Source organism: Arachis ipaensis, chromosome B06, assembly GCF_000816755.2.
Source record: "Arachis ipaensis cultivar K30076 chromosome B06, Araip1.1, whole genome shotgun sequence".
NCBI classification, from domain to species: Eukaryota; Viridiplantae; Streptophyta; class Magnoliopsida; order Fabales; family Fabaceae; genus Arachis; species Arachis ipaensis.
The window spans coordinates 19,876,220-19,892,482 of record NC_029790.2 but is presented as its reverse complement, the minus strand read 5'-3'; the positions used below and the strand labels follow the sequence as shown (position 1 = coordinate 19,892,482).

Below are 16,263 nucleotides of genomic sequence, written 5' to 3'. Positions count from 1 at the left end.
CCAATGGTATTAATGGTATTACCAGACGGTCAAATCGGCTATGTCCTGTAAGTTGTTACAGCCTATTTACAATTTCTTTTTGAGTTATCTAATATGATACCTTAATTTCATATTGGGACATGCTGCAGTCAACAGCCTGGTGTACAGGCACCACCGGCCCGACCTCGCAGAACTGATCGGAACAATGGTCCAAGTGGTCAACCGGGCCGAGCAGGAGGTGGTGGCAGCGAAGAAAGCAACCGTAATAGAAGGTACCGACCCTATTAGTGGTAGAATGCAGATAGATGCAATGGTTTTTTTATTTTTTTTTTTGTTTTTTTTGTGTGTTTTTGGGGGGTGGGGGGAGATCAAAGAAAAGGTTTAGGGTTAGGACCAGAGAAATTATATTAACTATGAAAGCTATTGTTTATTGTTGGGTGAGCCACAGCCGAGTAACTGTTCATGTTTTCTGCTTGGTAATGCCTTGCATCTTTATTGATAATCAGCAAAAATGATGTCTGATTTGGTTTTACCTACAATAGCGTCATTCTTTTTACTCATTTTCCATTTTCTTCTCAATGGCTCTTATTAGCGATTTGTGGAGCAATTATCGATTGAGAACACCAAATGAATAATTTGTTGCTATATTTATAGCACTGGTTTCATGCGCTTGTGATTATTTACCTCACTCCAATTTATGTTTCTGTTTTTCCATATTATTTTTTGTCTAAAATGACTATATAGTAGTAGTCTATTATATGATTTAACCTACAGTGGTTGAGGTTACAGTGAACAAATTAGAGTAAGAAAATAATAATGAATATTGGGTGTATCCGAGTTGAACCTCCCTCATCTGCAAGAGTGCTTCCTTAGGATCTTACACAGTGTGATGTGAAGTGGTTAACATGTTTGGAATTCTGTGACCCACCATATCTTGCAACAGATTGCATAACATAATTGTGACCCCGCTGCATTAAGTGTTAATAAAATCCTTGTGCAGGGGTCGTTGACTCGTTGCTTTCTAAGCAGAAATAAGTTTTGGTTAGGTAAATCCTAGTTCAAAATCACTAGAGTATAATGGGAACACCGAACATGGCATGCATAAGATTTGAAAATGAAACCACTATAATAAATTAATAACATGTTTAACTCAACATAGAAATCCCTGACCGGACTCTGTGATAGTCCTGCAAAGCACGATTTCCTCGTTTCCTTGAAATCAGTATTACTAAAACACAAAGATATATAAAATGATATACTAATAAAATAATTAAATAATACTAGCTCTTGTTTCAAAACTGAAAGCAAAATCCATTTCAACTCCAATTTTAGCGATGGCAAAAGCACGAGTCGACAAGACACAAAGAAAGAAAAAATAAATAATTTAGCATTGAGGAGTGGCAGAAATTAAATGGTTTCAGAAAGCTCACGAAGACGTTTATCCAAGTCATCTAATTTGGCAGGCCAGTGAGGTTTTATGCAGAGTGGGCGAACACTGGTGCAGTCCGCAGCAGTTTGTGTTTGTTCCGTGGGAGGCTCCACAGAGGAAGAGGATGAGACCCTCTTCTTGTTCCTATTTTTACTCTTACTCTTACTGGCACTTGCTCTCTGCAGTGCCCGCAGTATATCTGATCCACTGATCTCCACGTCCTTCTTTGGCCCTTGTTTTGTTTGAGCTATTGCACGGCAGCGCTGCCGTGGCTGAGGGGCGGAGGAAGGAACACCAACACTGTAGCTTGGCGTGGCGTGTTTGGGGATTGCTGGAGCCGGAGCTAGCCAGAAACACCGCATCTTTGTTTCCCACTTTCCTCTTCTACACTCTTCCTCACATTTTCAATTTCTACTCTCTTTTTTTCTTTCAATTATTCTAGCTTGGTGGGCTTTTGTAGAATGGATTTTAATTTCTCCCCGTTTATTTGATTTTTTAGTCCAAATGATATCCACAGAGCAGTGCAATACAAAACGTCACGTGCCCTATGTCGTTTGTGGACTCGCTCTCTTAACTCTTTTGGGTCTCAATGAATGATTTGTCAATTTCTATCTTCATTCTTCACTGTCTTGTCTTGGCACTTGCCCATCGAAATTCTGTGGTCTACATTCGTTCCAATAATAATATCACTATTCCAATAGTATGTGTGACTTTTAAAATAAAATTATGATTTTTGTTTATTAATGAATAAAAATGTGTTATTGTATGGTAAAAATATGTGGTAATATAACAAAAAATGAATTATTAAATAATAAAAATTTGTATTATTAGGAAAAATATTTTTGAATAAATTTTCCTTGAATGACTACCTCCATTATCTCACATGCCATCATTTTATCACGACATATGAGACGATACTGTTCTATTTTTGTAGTGAAATTGATCGAAAATTCTGTTTCATACTGTAGTAGGAAAGATCAACTTATGAGGTAATATTAAACAAGTATTAGAATTGTGCACCGCCTTGAAATGTATACAGAGGACTCTGATTTTTTACTTTGTTTTAGGGTAAAAAATAAATTTTTCTTATGAATGTCTGTTTGAGCGTTTCCATGCATGGTATAGAATATTAATGCACGCGTTCCCGGTTTCTAGCAAAAGAAGAGACGAGGGAGGGAGCTAAATTAGGTAACGGTTTGGTAAATTAAGCTGAAGAGATGCAAATATGCAACGACGTTGGGCCCGCAGTAGAGAATTAAATTAAAATAAGCAATTAAAGAGAGGTAGAAGGTAACTATGGGGATGGGTGACGAGGATAGGTGTGAATGGAATCGTCCCAGGGGTTGCCACGCCAGTCATGGAGTACGGGGAGTCCACGGAGGGCCTTCCAGACTGCGCTGTTGCACTTGAAGCCGGAGCCGAATCCAATCTGCCAAACCCTGTCGCCTTTCTTGACCCTCCCCTTCGCCTCTGTGTATGCCAGCTCGTACCAGAGGGAACTACTCGAAGTGTTCCCGAAGCGGTGCAGCGTCATTCTGGAAGGTTCCATGTGCCACTCGCTCAGCCCCAGGTTCTTCTGCAACGCATCAAGAACCGCCCTCCCACCCGCGTGGATGCAGAAGTGCTCGAACGCCAGCTTGAAGTCCGGTATGTAAGGCTTCACCCTGTTCCTCCCCTTCATCACTTTCCTCCTCACCAACGACACGAAGAACATCAACTGCTCCGAAAGCGGCAGCACCAACGGCCCCAAAGTCGTTATGTTTGTTTTCAGTGCGTCTCCGGCCACCTCCATCAGCTCCCTCGCTAGGCACACTCCAATTTTCCCCGTCTCGTCTTCTCTCTGGTACACGCAGTTGTAGTTCTTGTCGTCCGCGCCCTTGTGCGTCCTCACCGTGTGAACCAGCTCGTACTTGGATCGCGCCCTGTCCCGCCGCTTGTTCGACAGAAGCACGGCGGCGCCGCCCATCCTGAAAATGCAGTTGCAGAGGAGCATGGACCGCTCGTTCCCGAAGTACCAGTTCAGAGTTATGTTCTCCGTGCTCACCACCACCGCGTAGGAGTTGGGGTTCGCTTTGAGGAGATCCTTGGCGAGGTCGATGGAGATTAATCCGGCGCTGCATCCCATGCCGCTCAGGTTGTAGCTCTTGATGTTGGTCCTGAGCTTGTAGTGGTTGACGATCATGGCGGAGAGAGAAGGGGTAGGGTTGAAGAGGCTGCAATTCACGATCAAGATGTCAATGTCTCTGGGATTCAACCCTGTTTTGGCGAACAGAGCGTCCAGTGCTCCGAACATAACGGCTTCTGCTTCGAGGCGCGCTTCTTCCATGGACAGGTTCGGAGGGCGGGAAGTGATCCCGCTCGGCAGGTAGGTCTCGTCGCCGAGGCCGGATTTGGTGGAGATCCGCCGCTGGAACTGGATGGCGTTTTCGTCGAACGCGCCGTTCTCCTCCGTCATCTTGAGGAACGATTCCACGGAGATTTTGCGTTCCTTGCTGGGCTTGTAGCAGGAGAAGTCGACGAGGTAGACAGGAGGTGGGCGCGTGGCGTAGTAGAGGCCGAAGAGGAAGAGGAGGGCCGCGGAGAAGGCGAGGCGCGTGAGCGCGTGGGTGTCGAGGCGGAGGTCGTGGAGGTTGAGGCCGATGAGTGAGAGGAGGAGTGGGAGGATGAGAGCAAAGATGAGGAGGGTGGCGGGGTTGCATGAGTAGCCGTACCCCAATTTGACGTATTTGAGCTTCACCGATTGTAGGAAATCCGGTAACCGGCGACGGATTCTGATGACGGCGGAGGAAGAGTCCCTGAAGTCCATCTCAGCCGTTAATCTCTCCTTATCCATGTCTATGCTATTACCAGCTGCAGCCATTCAGCTTACTGTATTGCTTTCTTTTTGTGTTTGTTTGTGTTTCTTCTTGTAAGATATATTTGCTTATGCTACCGCTGCAAGGTAGAGGGTATGTTTCTTCTCCTGAGGGTGCTACCTGCTCTGCTTCTGAATTTAGATTGTGGGTTTAGGTTGCTTTATATAGCAGACTAGCAGTCAAAGAGAGATTAATTCTTCGCTTCTTTTAATAATCTTATTTATTTCTTAACCTCTAATATAATACTCTTTCGAATTAAATACGAATTATTCTTCACATTCAAACAATTTTAACATCCAAATTTTGAGTTAAACTTTAAAGTGGTCCCTAAAATTGCACTCGAGCGTCATAATAGTCTCTAAACTTAAAAGTTACCCATATTCATCTCTGAACTTGCATTTCGGGACTCAGATTCGTCCTTCCGGCACATTCCGTCCATCTGGCGCTACCAAAAAGCTGAGTTGGCCTCCTTCGTGACACGTTGGTAAAGAAATTGCTAGTTGACGTGGCAGAGTAAACTTTTCTGATTCAATTTGGTCTCTCAATTCAAGTTAAAAACCCTATTCCCCAATTTTAAAGAACCATCTCCACAGTGCTCACACTCTTCTCTTCTCTTCTCTTCGGTTTTCTTCTCTTGTCTTCTCCAACTTCAAAACCAGACGGTTATGACCAGCGCAAGCATCGTAGTTGGGAGCTCGAACAACCCACGATGGACACCCCCATGCTTAATAGCTGCCTCTTGAAATAATCATATGAAACGATTCCAAAAGTCCTATGCTATGTTGTGTTCATATCCTTAAATTACTTATCCTATGCTATGTAGTGTTCATATTATTCTTACCTCAGCAATAGAGGCTGCATGCTCGGCTTCTCTGAGTCTAACAAGTAGTTCTCCAGCTGCATGAACAGCTTCTGCAGTGTCTCGAAGTTGAATCTTGAGACTCATATTCTCCTTTTTCAAGAATTTAGCTTCCCTTTCTCGCTCCACCCTCAATGCAGAAAGTTCAGCTGCAAGAGACTCGGCGAAGCGAGCATGACCCTTCTTTCTAGTCTTTGCTGTAGCCTTCTTCACCTTGGTTATGCCTTCCATTATAGTATTGTGCTTTGCAACCAAATCATTATATTTCTCTTGTAGCTCAACATAATGTTCTAGCATTCTAGTATGTCCAAGAACTTATCTTTTTAGCACATCATCTAATTCTTCGGTACACTTCTTCTCTAACCTCAGTTCCAACTCCACTCTCTCTGCTCGCTATTGGTTCTTCTCTAGATCAACTCCTAGCTCATCTGTAAGACAAATCCATTCACTTTCCATTTCAGTCCATCTTTCTCTTTCCTTCTCCAGCGCTTCACCACCACTACCTTGAGAAAATATGCCACATTTTCTCAGTTGAATAGATTTCAATGAAGATCTCAGTTTGTCGGTGGACCTTTTAACTGCTATGTCACTACCTAATTGCAGCTTGCTTCTTAGGCTATAGATTTCCTTAAGAAGTTCTTCTTTCTCATTAGCATCGAAAGAGCTGTCTCTTTGAGTTAATTCTTCCTGGACTTGAACTTCTTTGATTTCACATTTTTCTCCAAAATTTCTGGTAAATTGATGTCTGGGGAAGTGCTCCTTGGAAGCTACAAACAAGATGAACAAATGTAAATAAAAAAAGGTTCTTGAAATGGATTTATCCAACTTTATATTGTAAACTACAAGACTACACTAGTATACCTCGTCTTCACCTCCAAGCAAGTTATAGTCTTCTCCCTTTCCTGTCTCCTTGATGCTATCTTGACCATTCACAATAACGAAGTTTAATCCTTTTTCTCATCTCAATTTCTCAACCTGAAAATATTCCAATTATTAGTGATGTAAACTCAAAATGACATAAATAATTATTCGGTAAGGGTCAATTATCCAGATACCAATTGATTTAGTTCCTCAATCCTAGCTGCTTGCTCCTTGTAAACATTCTCTAGCTCCTTCTCCCTCATGGTGGCTTTTGCCATTTCATTTTCCAGATCCTTGAAGAAAGGAAATAAAGATAAGTGAGCTCAAAAGACTACTAATTGAAGAACATTATAAAAGTATTAAAGTCCAGACATACTTTTTGAACTTTGTCTACTTCAACTTTGTCAATATGTGCTTCCTTGGATTCTACATTGGATATTTTTCTACGGCAAGATTCACAAAGCAAATTTGTAGACCCTTCATCAATAGAAAACCTCTTACCCTTATCAATTTCTTGACAAGGGGTTAAACACTCAAAAGAGAATGAAGCTGAAGATTTGCTTAGTGCGGAATTTCGCTGGTGAGAGTCAATTATCTGTAGTCCCCTCTGAAGGCTTGCCCCTAAGGACTCCGTTGGGCCTAGTAAAACCTTGCTTGAATGTAGTAAGGATCGGATATGCTCATCCTCTTTAAATGATTGTCTTAATACATCGCTACTGGAGAGAATGAGGCAGCTATTAAGCATGGAAGTGTCCATCGTGGGTTGTTCGAGCTCCCAGCTACGTTGCTCGCACTGGTCATAACTGTCTGGCTTTGAAGTTGGAGAAGAAAAGAGAAGAAAATCGAAGAGAAGAGAAGAGTGTGAGCACTGTGGAGATGGTTCTTCAAAATTAGGAATTAGGGTTTTTAACTTGAATTGAGGGACCAAATTGAATAAAAAAAGTTTACTCTGCCATGTCAGCTAGCCGTTTCTTTGCCAACGTGTCACGAAGTAGGCCAACTCAGCTTTCCGGTAGCGCCATATGGACGGAATGTGCCAGAAGGACGAGTATGAGTCCCAGAGTGCAACTTTAGGGATGAATATGGGTAACTTTTAAGTTTAGGGACTACTATAAGGCTCGAGTGCAACTTCAGAGACCACTTTGAAGGCTTAACTCCCAAATTTATCCAAATAATTTAGAGTCACGCACTTCATTTTGTTGTTTTTTCCTCTCCCCATGCATCTTCTTTTAAATTGACGCATACGTTCTTCTTCTTCTTCTTCACTATTCTTCTTCTTCTTCACCTTTGAGAGTTACGTATTCTTCTTTTCCTCTTTTTTTTTTTAATTATTTTTCACTTTTGTTATTGTCGTCACCACCACCCCCTTCCTCCTCTTCCTCTTCTTTCTCCTCCTCTTTCTTCTTCTTTTCTCATTTTTTGTTCATGATTCAACTTTTGTTCGTGTGCTTGTTTCGAATTGAGTTTGTGTGTTGCAATCGTTAAATAATTTCGATTCATCCTGAATTTAAATAAGATGCACTTGGTCTGTACTTATTTTAAAACGAGTTTACATTTTGAATATAATTTTTGGTTCATTTCTAAATATAATTTCGTTTCATTTCTGAGTGAATTATTTTGTTATAATTCTTCTTGTTTCACTATCTTGACTCTTGAGAGGAATAAAACAAAGAAAAAGAGAAGAAAAATAAAAAAAAGAAGAAATAAGAAAAAAAATTCTTCAAAACTTCACATCATGTTCTTTTTCTTGTTTTGTTCATCTAATCAAACAAAGAAGAAGAAACACATAATGGTGCAAAATCATTTGATGGATTTGGATGTGTTTTTGTTCATAATTCAATTTTGTTTGTGTGTTTGTTTTTGAATTAAGTTTGTGTGTCGTATTCATTAAGTAATTTCGGTTTATTCTGGATTTAAATAAGGTGCATTTGTTCTATACTTGTTTTGAAACGAGTTTACATTATAAATTTAATTTTATGTTTATTCTGAATATAATTTTGATTCATTTCCGAGTGAATTATTTTGTTATGATTTTTCTTGTTTCACTATCTTGAGAATAATAAAACCAAGAAAAAGAGAAAAAAATCAAACAAAAAAAAGAAACAAGAAGAAAAAGTTCCTCAAAACTTCTCATCATGTTCTTTTCTTATTTTCATAGAATCAAATAAAGAAGAAGAAATACATAGTTTTGCAAAATCACTTAATGGATTTGGATGTGTTTTTGTTCATGATTCAAATTTGTTTTTCTGTTTGTTTTTGAATTAAGTTTGTATGTTACAATCATTAAGTAATTTTGATTTCTTCTGGATTTAAATAAAGTGCATTTAGTCTGTGCTTGTTTTGAAACGAGTTTATATTCTGAATTTAACTTTCGGTTCATTTTGAATATAATTTCGGTTCATTCTGAATATAATTTCGGTTCATTTCTGTTCTGCACAATTTAAAACTCTTCTTCCTCACCTTCTACTATTTCTTCATCAGGGAGACAAAGAGGAAAAGAAAGAAAAAAAATATAACAGTAACAACAACAAAAGAAAGAAGAAGGAACGCAAAAAAGAAGGAGGAAAAGGAGGAGGAGGAGGAGGAGGAACGTGAATAAGAAGGCGAAGAAGAAGACGCTTAATAAACCCATTTTTAGGGTTTATCTTGTGTTGAATTTAGGGGGTTTTGTCAACTTTTCTCCCATGTATCCAATGAAATAGCATGGTTTTGTAAATTCTCCTTTAATTGTGCTTAAGAGTGAAAACATGCTTTTTAGGACTTAAAAATAGCTAAATTTAATTCACCTTGATTCCATTAGATGCCTTGATATGTTTGTTAAGTGATTTCAGATTTAGGAGGCAAGGATTGGGTTGAGGGAATGAAGGAAAAGCATGTAGAAATGGAGAACTCATGAAGAAATGAAGGAATCGCAAAGCTGTCAAGCCCGACCTCTTTGCACTTAATCGATCATAACTTGAGTTACAGAGGTTCAAATGACGCGGTCCTAGTTGCGTTGGAAAGCTAACATCCGGGAATTCAAAATGATATAAAATTTGCCATAGTTTCATTGCATTTAGGGATGCGCACGCGCACTGTACGCGTACGCGCCGATGTTGCACATGACTCACTAAAGTGCAACTCGTGGCCAGCGATTTCTGGTGCATTTTGGGCCCAATCCAACTCATTTCTGATGCTATTTAACCCAAGGATTGAGGAGGAATGAGACATCTAGTCATTATTAGTTTAGTTTAGATTAGTTTTTGGAGGAAAAATTAGTTTTAGAGAGAGAAGCTCTCACTTCTCTCTAGGATTAGGATTAGGTTAGATCTAGATTATAATTTCTTAGATCTAGGTTAATTTCATGCTTTGATTTACTTTTCCTTTGCAATTTGTTCTTCTTTTACATCTCCTCTCTCTAGTTTAGCATTTAATTCTTGTAATTCTCTGCTTTTATGTTGATGCACCTTTGTTCTTCTATTTCTCTTTAATGCAATTTATGTTTTCATGTTCCTTTATTGTTCATTTGATTTGTTGTTGTTTAATTCCTTGCAATTGAGTAGTGTAGATTTACTTTCCTTACAATTTTACTATGCTTTTCTTTTATGCTTTTCTTTTATTCTTGAGTTACTAATGTCCAAGTAATTAATGATTGGGAGCCATTAACTCTAGGTCTCACTAATTGAATTGGTGGAGAGATAGGACTTATGGACTTAGATTGGTATAGCTCATTTGACTTTCCTTTACTATTAGTTAGGGGATGACTTAGTGGGATTGATCCTTGCCAATTCTCATGTTGTGGTTAGTGATAGGGATAGAGATCCTTGACCACCAAACTTTGCCAAGACCTTTGTAGCTATTAGTTTACTTCCTTGCCATTTACATTTCATGTCTCTTATCCCAAAAACCCCAAAACATACCTCATAACCAATAACAAGACACTTTATTGCAATTCCTAGGGAGAACGTCCCGAGATTCAATACTTCGGTTTATAAATTTAGGAGTTTGTACTTGTGACAAACAATCTTTTGTATGAAAGGATAATTGTTGGTTTAGAAACTATACTTGCAACGAGCTTTCATTAGTAAAATTCTAAACCGTCAAAAAATCCGATCATCAAAATGGCGCCGTTGCCGGGGAATTGCAATGGTGTTGTGTTATTGGTAATTGTATATATGTGAATATTATGAATAGCTTGATTTTTGGATTGCTTGTTAAGTTTTTGCTAATTTTAGGACTTTGTTTCATTATTTCTTGTTAGCTTTTGTTTCTATTTTCTCTTTCCATTATGAATTCTCACTTTGGCTATGAGTTTGGTTCTAACTATGTTGTAGGAAATGAGAGCTTCAATGAGGATGTGTATCAAGGATGGGACAATCAAAAGTGGGAGGAGCCATATGCATATGATCAATCTTCATGGCAACAACCTCCACCAATACACTATGAACAAGAGCCATTCTATGATGCATATCAATCCAATGGCTATGGTGAATCTCTTTGTAACTTTCAAGAACCACCACCATATGCCTATGAACTATATCCACAACATAACCCTCAACCATACTCACAAGCCCCTTTTTACCAACCACCTTCATATGACCCTAATCCATATCCACCATTCCAACAACCTTTTGAGCCATATGAACCACATATAGAGCCACCACCATTCCAACATCAATATTAGGAGATGAAAAGGGATGTGCAACAATTCACGGCCGCCTTGGACGAGGTGGTAAACCGGTTAGCATCCCAATGCTTGAACACTCAAGGAACTCCCATGGCTACATGTGGAGAACCTAATGAAGAGCATAACATGAAGGAGAGATTGGTGGAGAATGAGGGTGTTGCTTTATTTTGGAACAATTGGAGGAAGCTATAATTGTTGAAGACAAGGAAGAAGTGGTTGAAGACTTAGGAGATGCGGAGCCTCCATGGGAACATAGAATTGAAGAAAACCCCTCCAAGACGATTGAACTTGATGCTAAAGAAGAATGTGCACAACCCCAAGGCATATCCCTTATGAAGAATTGGATGGGATAGAGTAAGAATTGAGTTCCCTTGGCAATGAAGATCAAGCATCAAGTCTTAGAGGTGAAGAATCCTTTGAACATGAAGAACCTTCTCCCGATGGATTTGAAAGCGTTGTGGAGGTAAATCTCTCTCATCCTCCTATTTATGATTTGAGTAAGGGAAAAGGCTTAGATAGAATTTTTGAACAAAGGATTACATTTGAGAAAACTCGTGAAGAGGTGGAAGTCCTTAGAAAGAGAAGGATGGGAGTGGAATACGCTTTGTCAAGACCCTTAGAAGCCTCTTTGCCTAGGTTGCCATCCACTCATTCATTCGAGTGGGTAAAATTTATCTCTATTAGCTTTATTGTCCCACTTGAGTATGGTTTGCTTGAAACGGATGACCAACTTAGGGAACTTTGTGGGATGAAGCGTAAGTGGAAGAGGTTTTATGGTTGGCGTTGCAAATCAAGGCTCATTTTGGTTGATATATCAAAGGTGGAATATAAAGGTTGGAATAGAGCTTAACTAGATGGGTCTAGGAGGATTGTTGGTCACTTTCTTGAGAATTCACCTTACTTGCCACCCGGATGGACCAATGATGATCAATTCGAGGATGGGTGTGAAAACAAGATATGTGATCCGGGAATACATGAGGATCGCCTTTGGGAGCTCGTAGCTTGTGCGGAACTCCATAAAGTCTTGAAGATATTGAATTTGAAGAATGGAGCTTATTGGAGATTCAAGCATTGATGGATGTTCAAAGATAGCTTCAAGCGCAAGCCACCTTGATGAGGAACTCCCCATAAGTCTAACTTAAGGACAATAAACAAAAGTGCTAGGTGGGAGACACCCCACCATGGTAAACTCTTTTCATTTTTCTCTTTTGTAAATATTGGTAGAATAGTTTTGATTTTATGTTTAGTTTAGCTAGTTGAGTATATTTGGTAGTATAATATGTTAAATAAGGTTTTAGGGTGTTTTGGTAGCTGTTCGGAGGTATGGAAGGCTTGGTTTGGTGCAAGAACTTGGAAAAATTTTGAAAAACAGAGCACCAACCCACGTGTGCGCGCACTTGGCGCGTACGCGTGACCCAAGCATTTTTCACCATCCACGCGCACGCGTGGATGCAAAAATTCCACCCCCAGCCAAAAACCCAAGAGTTACGCTGCACTGCGCAAACATTGAGCCCCAGGCCCAACACCACCCACGCGTGCGCGCACCTGGCGCATACATGTCCATAAAGCTAAATGCGCAATGCACGCGTATGCACGCTGTGCGCGCGCGCGTCGATAGCGCCACCTGCCCTCCTGGTACATTTTCCAGAGAGTTGAGCCAACCCTGAGCTGACACTGTACCCTGCGCCTAACCTAACCCACGCGTGCGCGCACCTGGCGCGTACGCGTCCTTCTGCCAAACTGCGCATCGGCGCGTGAGCGTGCATGACGCGTCCGCGTCGATTTAAAAAAAATAATTTTTTTCTCATCTTCCATTTTCTTTTGTTTATTGCATTCGTATACTTCTATTCTTTACATTTTAATTTTGTTTTTATAGCTTGTTTTCATTTTATTTTCTAAGTTTCTCATTTTAATAATGGTGTTGCATATTCCTACTCAATTGTTGAGAAGTTCTTGCATTATTTTGGTTCCTCTTGACTTGTTTGATATTGTTGGATAATGAAACTTTTAAATCAATGCTCAATCTTTTATGACACTTGTGTCTTTGTGGATTGATATGACCTCATATTGTCTCTCATGACCCACTCTTTCTTGTTCGACCTTGATGCTCAATATGCTATTCATGCTTTGACTTTACTCTTGCATCAAGTTTAATGATATGCCTTTGCCTATATTGCTTTCTCATCTACATGTTGTAGCTACCATGTAGTAGAGAACCATACGCTTATTTGGCATTAGCCCCCGCCTATGTTCTATTTCCTTTGATATCTTCATCATAGGCTTAATTTTTCTTTCCTTTTCTTTCCATTTAGGTTGGCCACCAAAAAGGGAAAAAAGGAAAAGTTTCTAAATGGGGCAACAAACAAGTTCATATTCACAACCTTTTGAAGAAGCTAATCAGTTGTAGCAACCCATCCACATTGCTCTCCTTTGCATGCACCGAGGATGGTACAATCTTCAAGTGTGGGGAGGTCGTCTGACCGATCTCCATGGGTAACAATTTCCTTTTTCAACACCAGTGTTAGATTAGTTATTGCATTGCATGTTAGGTTGCATGCTAGTTAGAATTTGTACATATCTTGCCACTTCTTTTTATGATTAGGACTACTTGGTTAGGGTGATGATTCCTTTTTCAAGAAACTGTTTATAGGGCGCCCTACCAAATTGAAAGAAAAAATTTTTGGTTGAACTTGCTTGAAAGAATTTATTTTGGAACATGATTTTTGAGCTAAGAATACAAGCATGTGAGATTTGAGCCTAATTGTGTGGTTACATCTTATAACCACTTATTTTCCTTCTTGTGTGCATTATTCTCTTTCTATGATTGTGATCTTTGATTTGTTTGATTCTCTATTTCCATTATTTTGCGTATTCATGCACTTATATGATTGAGGTCATCATTTCAATTAGCTCACTTACCCAAATAGCCTTACCTCTTATCGTCCATTGTTAGTCAATTTGAGCCTACGACTAACTCACTTGTTCTTAATTTAGCACATTACAAGCCTTAAAGCGGAAAACAATAAATGTCATTTATTTGGATCTTTGATTAGCTTAGGCTAGTGAGTGTGAGTATCATTCAAGTGTGGGAAAACTCGGGACATTGGGTGAATAAAAGGTAGTTTTGTATTTTTGTTGTAAATATCGGGAATCGGGTACATGCTCATGTGTAATAAATGTAAAACCATATGCATTGATGCTTTTGTATATATTTTATTGCAAAGCAAAAAGGAAAGAAAGAAAAATGAGAAAAACAAAAGAAAAAGAAAAAGAAAAAAAAATAGAAAGAAAAGAAAAAGAAAAGAAAAGTAATAAAAAGGGGACAAAATGCCCCAAGTGAAGCTCAATAATAATCAATGCATATGTATTGTGATCAAGGAAAAAAATGCATGAGTATGTGAAAAAGTGAAGAATGGGTAGTTAGGTTTGTTTAGAATTGTATAGGTTGCTATATAGGTTAGGTGGGAAGTTTAAGGTAATCAAAGATTCAAATTTCAAGTCCACTTGACCAAATATGCATCCTACCTTGACCCTAACCCCATTACAACTTATGAAAAGTCCTCATGATAGTTGTATGCATGCATGAAATAAATGTTGATTGTTAGATGAAAAATAAATCTTGGAAAGCATGATTAGGAGAGAATTGAGAGAATCGACCTTACACACTTGAGCGACTAGAGTGCAAACACTTCCGGTGAGGGTTCGACGCTCAATTCCTTGATTCTCGGCTTTCATGAGCGTTCTTCTTGCAAGTCTACTTGAACTTTATTTTTATACTTGAATTGGTAGGATTCATGAGTCGTCATATGACCTTAGCCCTACCCGTTTATACATGCTCTTGGAGGATTGATTTATTTTAACCAAGTAGGTAGAATCATTTTGTATTTAGTTGCATCCATATAGATAGATGCATTTAGGTTATTTGCATTGAATAAATGTCCATACCCCTTCTCTTATCCTTCTTGGTTTAGCATGAGGACATGCTATGGTTTAAGTGTGGGGAGGTTGATAAACCCCATTTTTAGGGTTTATCTTGTGTTGAATTTAGGGGGTTTTGTCAACTTTTCTCCCATGTATCCAATGAAATAGCATGGTTTTGTAAATTCTCCTTTAATTGTGCTTAAGAGTGAAAACATACTTTTTAGGACTTAAAATAGCTAAATTTAATTCACCTTGATTCCATTAGATGCCTTGATATGTTTGTTAAGTGATTTTAGATTTAAGAAGCCAGGATTGGGTTGAGGGAATGAAGGAAAAGCATGTAGAAATGGAGAACTCATGAAGAAATGAAGGATCGCAAAGCTGTCAAGCCCGACCTCTTTGCACTTAATCGAACATAACTTGAGCTACAGAGGTTCAAATGATGCAGTTCCAGTTGCGTTGAAAATCTAACATCCGGGGCTTCAAAATGATATAAAATTTTCCATAGTTGCATCGCGTTTAGAGATGCGCATGCACACTGTACGTGTACGCGCCGATGTTGCACGTGACTCACTAAAGTGCAACTCGTGGCCAGCGATTTCTGGTGCATTTTGGGCCCAATCCAACTCATTTTTTATGCTGTTTAACCCAAGGATTGAAGATGAATGAGACATCTAGTCATTATTAGTTTAGTTTAGATTAGTTTTTGGAGGAAAAGTTAGTTTTAGAGAGAGAAGCTCTCACTTCTCTCTAGGATTAGGATTATGTTAGATCTAGATTAGAACTTCTTAGATCTAGGTTAGTTTCATGCTTTGATTTACTTTTTCTTTGCAATTTCTTCTTCCTCTACATCTCCTATCTCTAGTTTAGCATTTAATTCTTGTAATTCTCTACTTTTATGTTGATGCACTTTTGTTCTTCTATTTCTCTTTAATGCAATTTATATTTTCATGTTCCTTTATTGTTCATTTGATTTGTTGTTGTTTAATTCCTTGAAATTGAGTAGTGTAGATTTACTTTCCTTGCAATTTTACTATGCTTTCCTTTTATGCCTTCCAAGTGTTTGATGAAATGCTTGGAAGGATGTTAGAGTAGAATTTTATGCTCTTGGCTTGGGAAGGTAACTTAGGAACTCTTGAGTTACTAATGTCCAAGTAATTGATGATTGGGAGCCATTAACTCTAGGTCTCACTAATTGAATTGGTGGAGAGCTAGGACTTATGGACTTGGATTGTTATAGTTCACTTGACTTTCCTTTACTATTAGTTAGGGGATGACTTAGTGGGATTGATCCTTGTCAATTCTCATGTTGTGGTTAGTGATAGGGATAGAGATCCTTGACCACCAAACTTTGCCAAGACCTTTGTAGCTATTAGTTTACTTCCTTGCCATTTACATTTCATGTCTCTTATCCCAAAAACCCCAAAACATACCTCATATATAACCAATAACAAGACACTTTATTGCAATTCCTAGGGAGAACGACCCGAGGTTCAATACTTCGGTTTATAAATTTAGTGGTTTGTACTTGTGACAAACAATCTTTTGTATGAAAGGATAATTGTTAGTTTAGAAACTATACTTGCAACGAGCTTTCATTAGTAAAATTCTAAACCGTCAAAAAATCCGATTATCAACGCTCCATACGTAAACGAGTGTGAGAAGAAGAAGAAGAAGATGCGCGTGTAATCAT

General features: G+C 39.0%; 3 protein-coding genes and 1 pseudogene across 3 annotated transcripts in view; 1 reads left to right on the top strand and 3 right to left on the bottom strand.

Moving 5' to 3' along the window:
- Window positions 1–309, top strand: part of LOC107646117 (heterogeneous nuclear ribonucleoprotein Q-like) — a 3,758-nt gene extending 3,449 nt beyond the window's left edge. The window contains exons 8-9 of the mRNA XM_016350311.2: window positions 1–47; window positions 129–309. The exon at window positions 1–47 is cut by the window's left edge and continues 27 nt beyond it. Of these exons, the coding sequence (XP_016205797.1) occupies window positions 1–47; window positions 129–267 (186 nt within the window). The 3' untranslated portion in view covers window positions 268–309. The remainder of the gene's footprint in view (window positions 48–128) is intronic.
- On the bottom strand, window positions 608–2,126 carry LOC107646116. Its single transcript, XM_016350310.2, has 2 exons — window positions 1,410–2,126; window positions 608–1,000 (listed from the first exon to the last, which is right to left on the bottom strand). Exons 1-2 carry the CDS (start codon window positions 1,768–1,770, stop codon window positions 960–962), a joined length of 402 nt encoding a protein of 133 aa, XP_016205796.1. The 5' UTR covers window positions 1,771–2,126; the 3' UTR covers window positions 608–959.
- LOC107646115 (3-ketoacyl-CoA synthase 1) lies at window positions 2,556–4,486 on the bottom strand. The gene has a single exon (XM_016350309.2). It carries the CDS (start codon window positions 4,266–4,268, stop codon window positions 2,703–2,705), a length of 1,566 nt encoding a protein of 521 aa, XP_016205795.1. The 5' UTR covers window positions 4,269–4,486; the 3' UTR covers window positions 2,556–2,702.
- LOC107646630 lies at window positions 5,094–6,740 on the bottom strand (annotated as a pseudogene).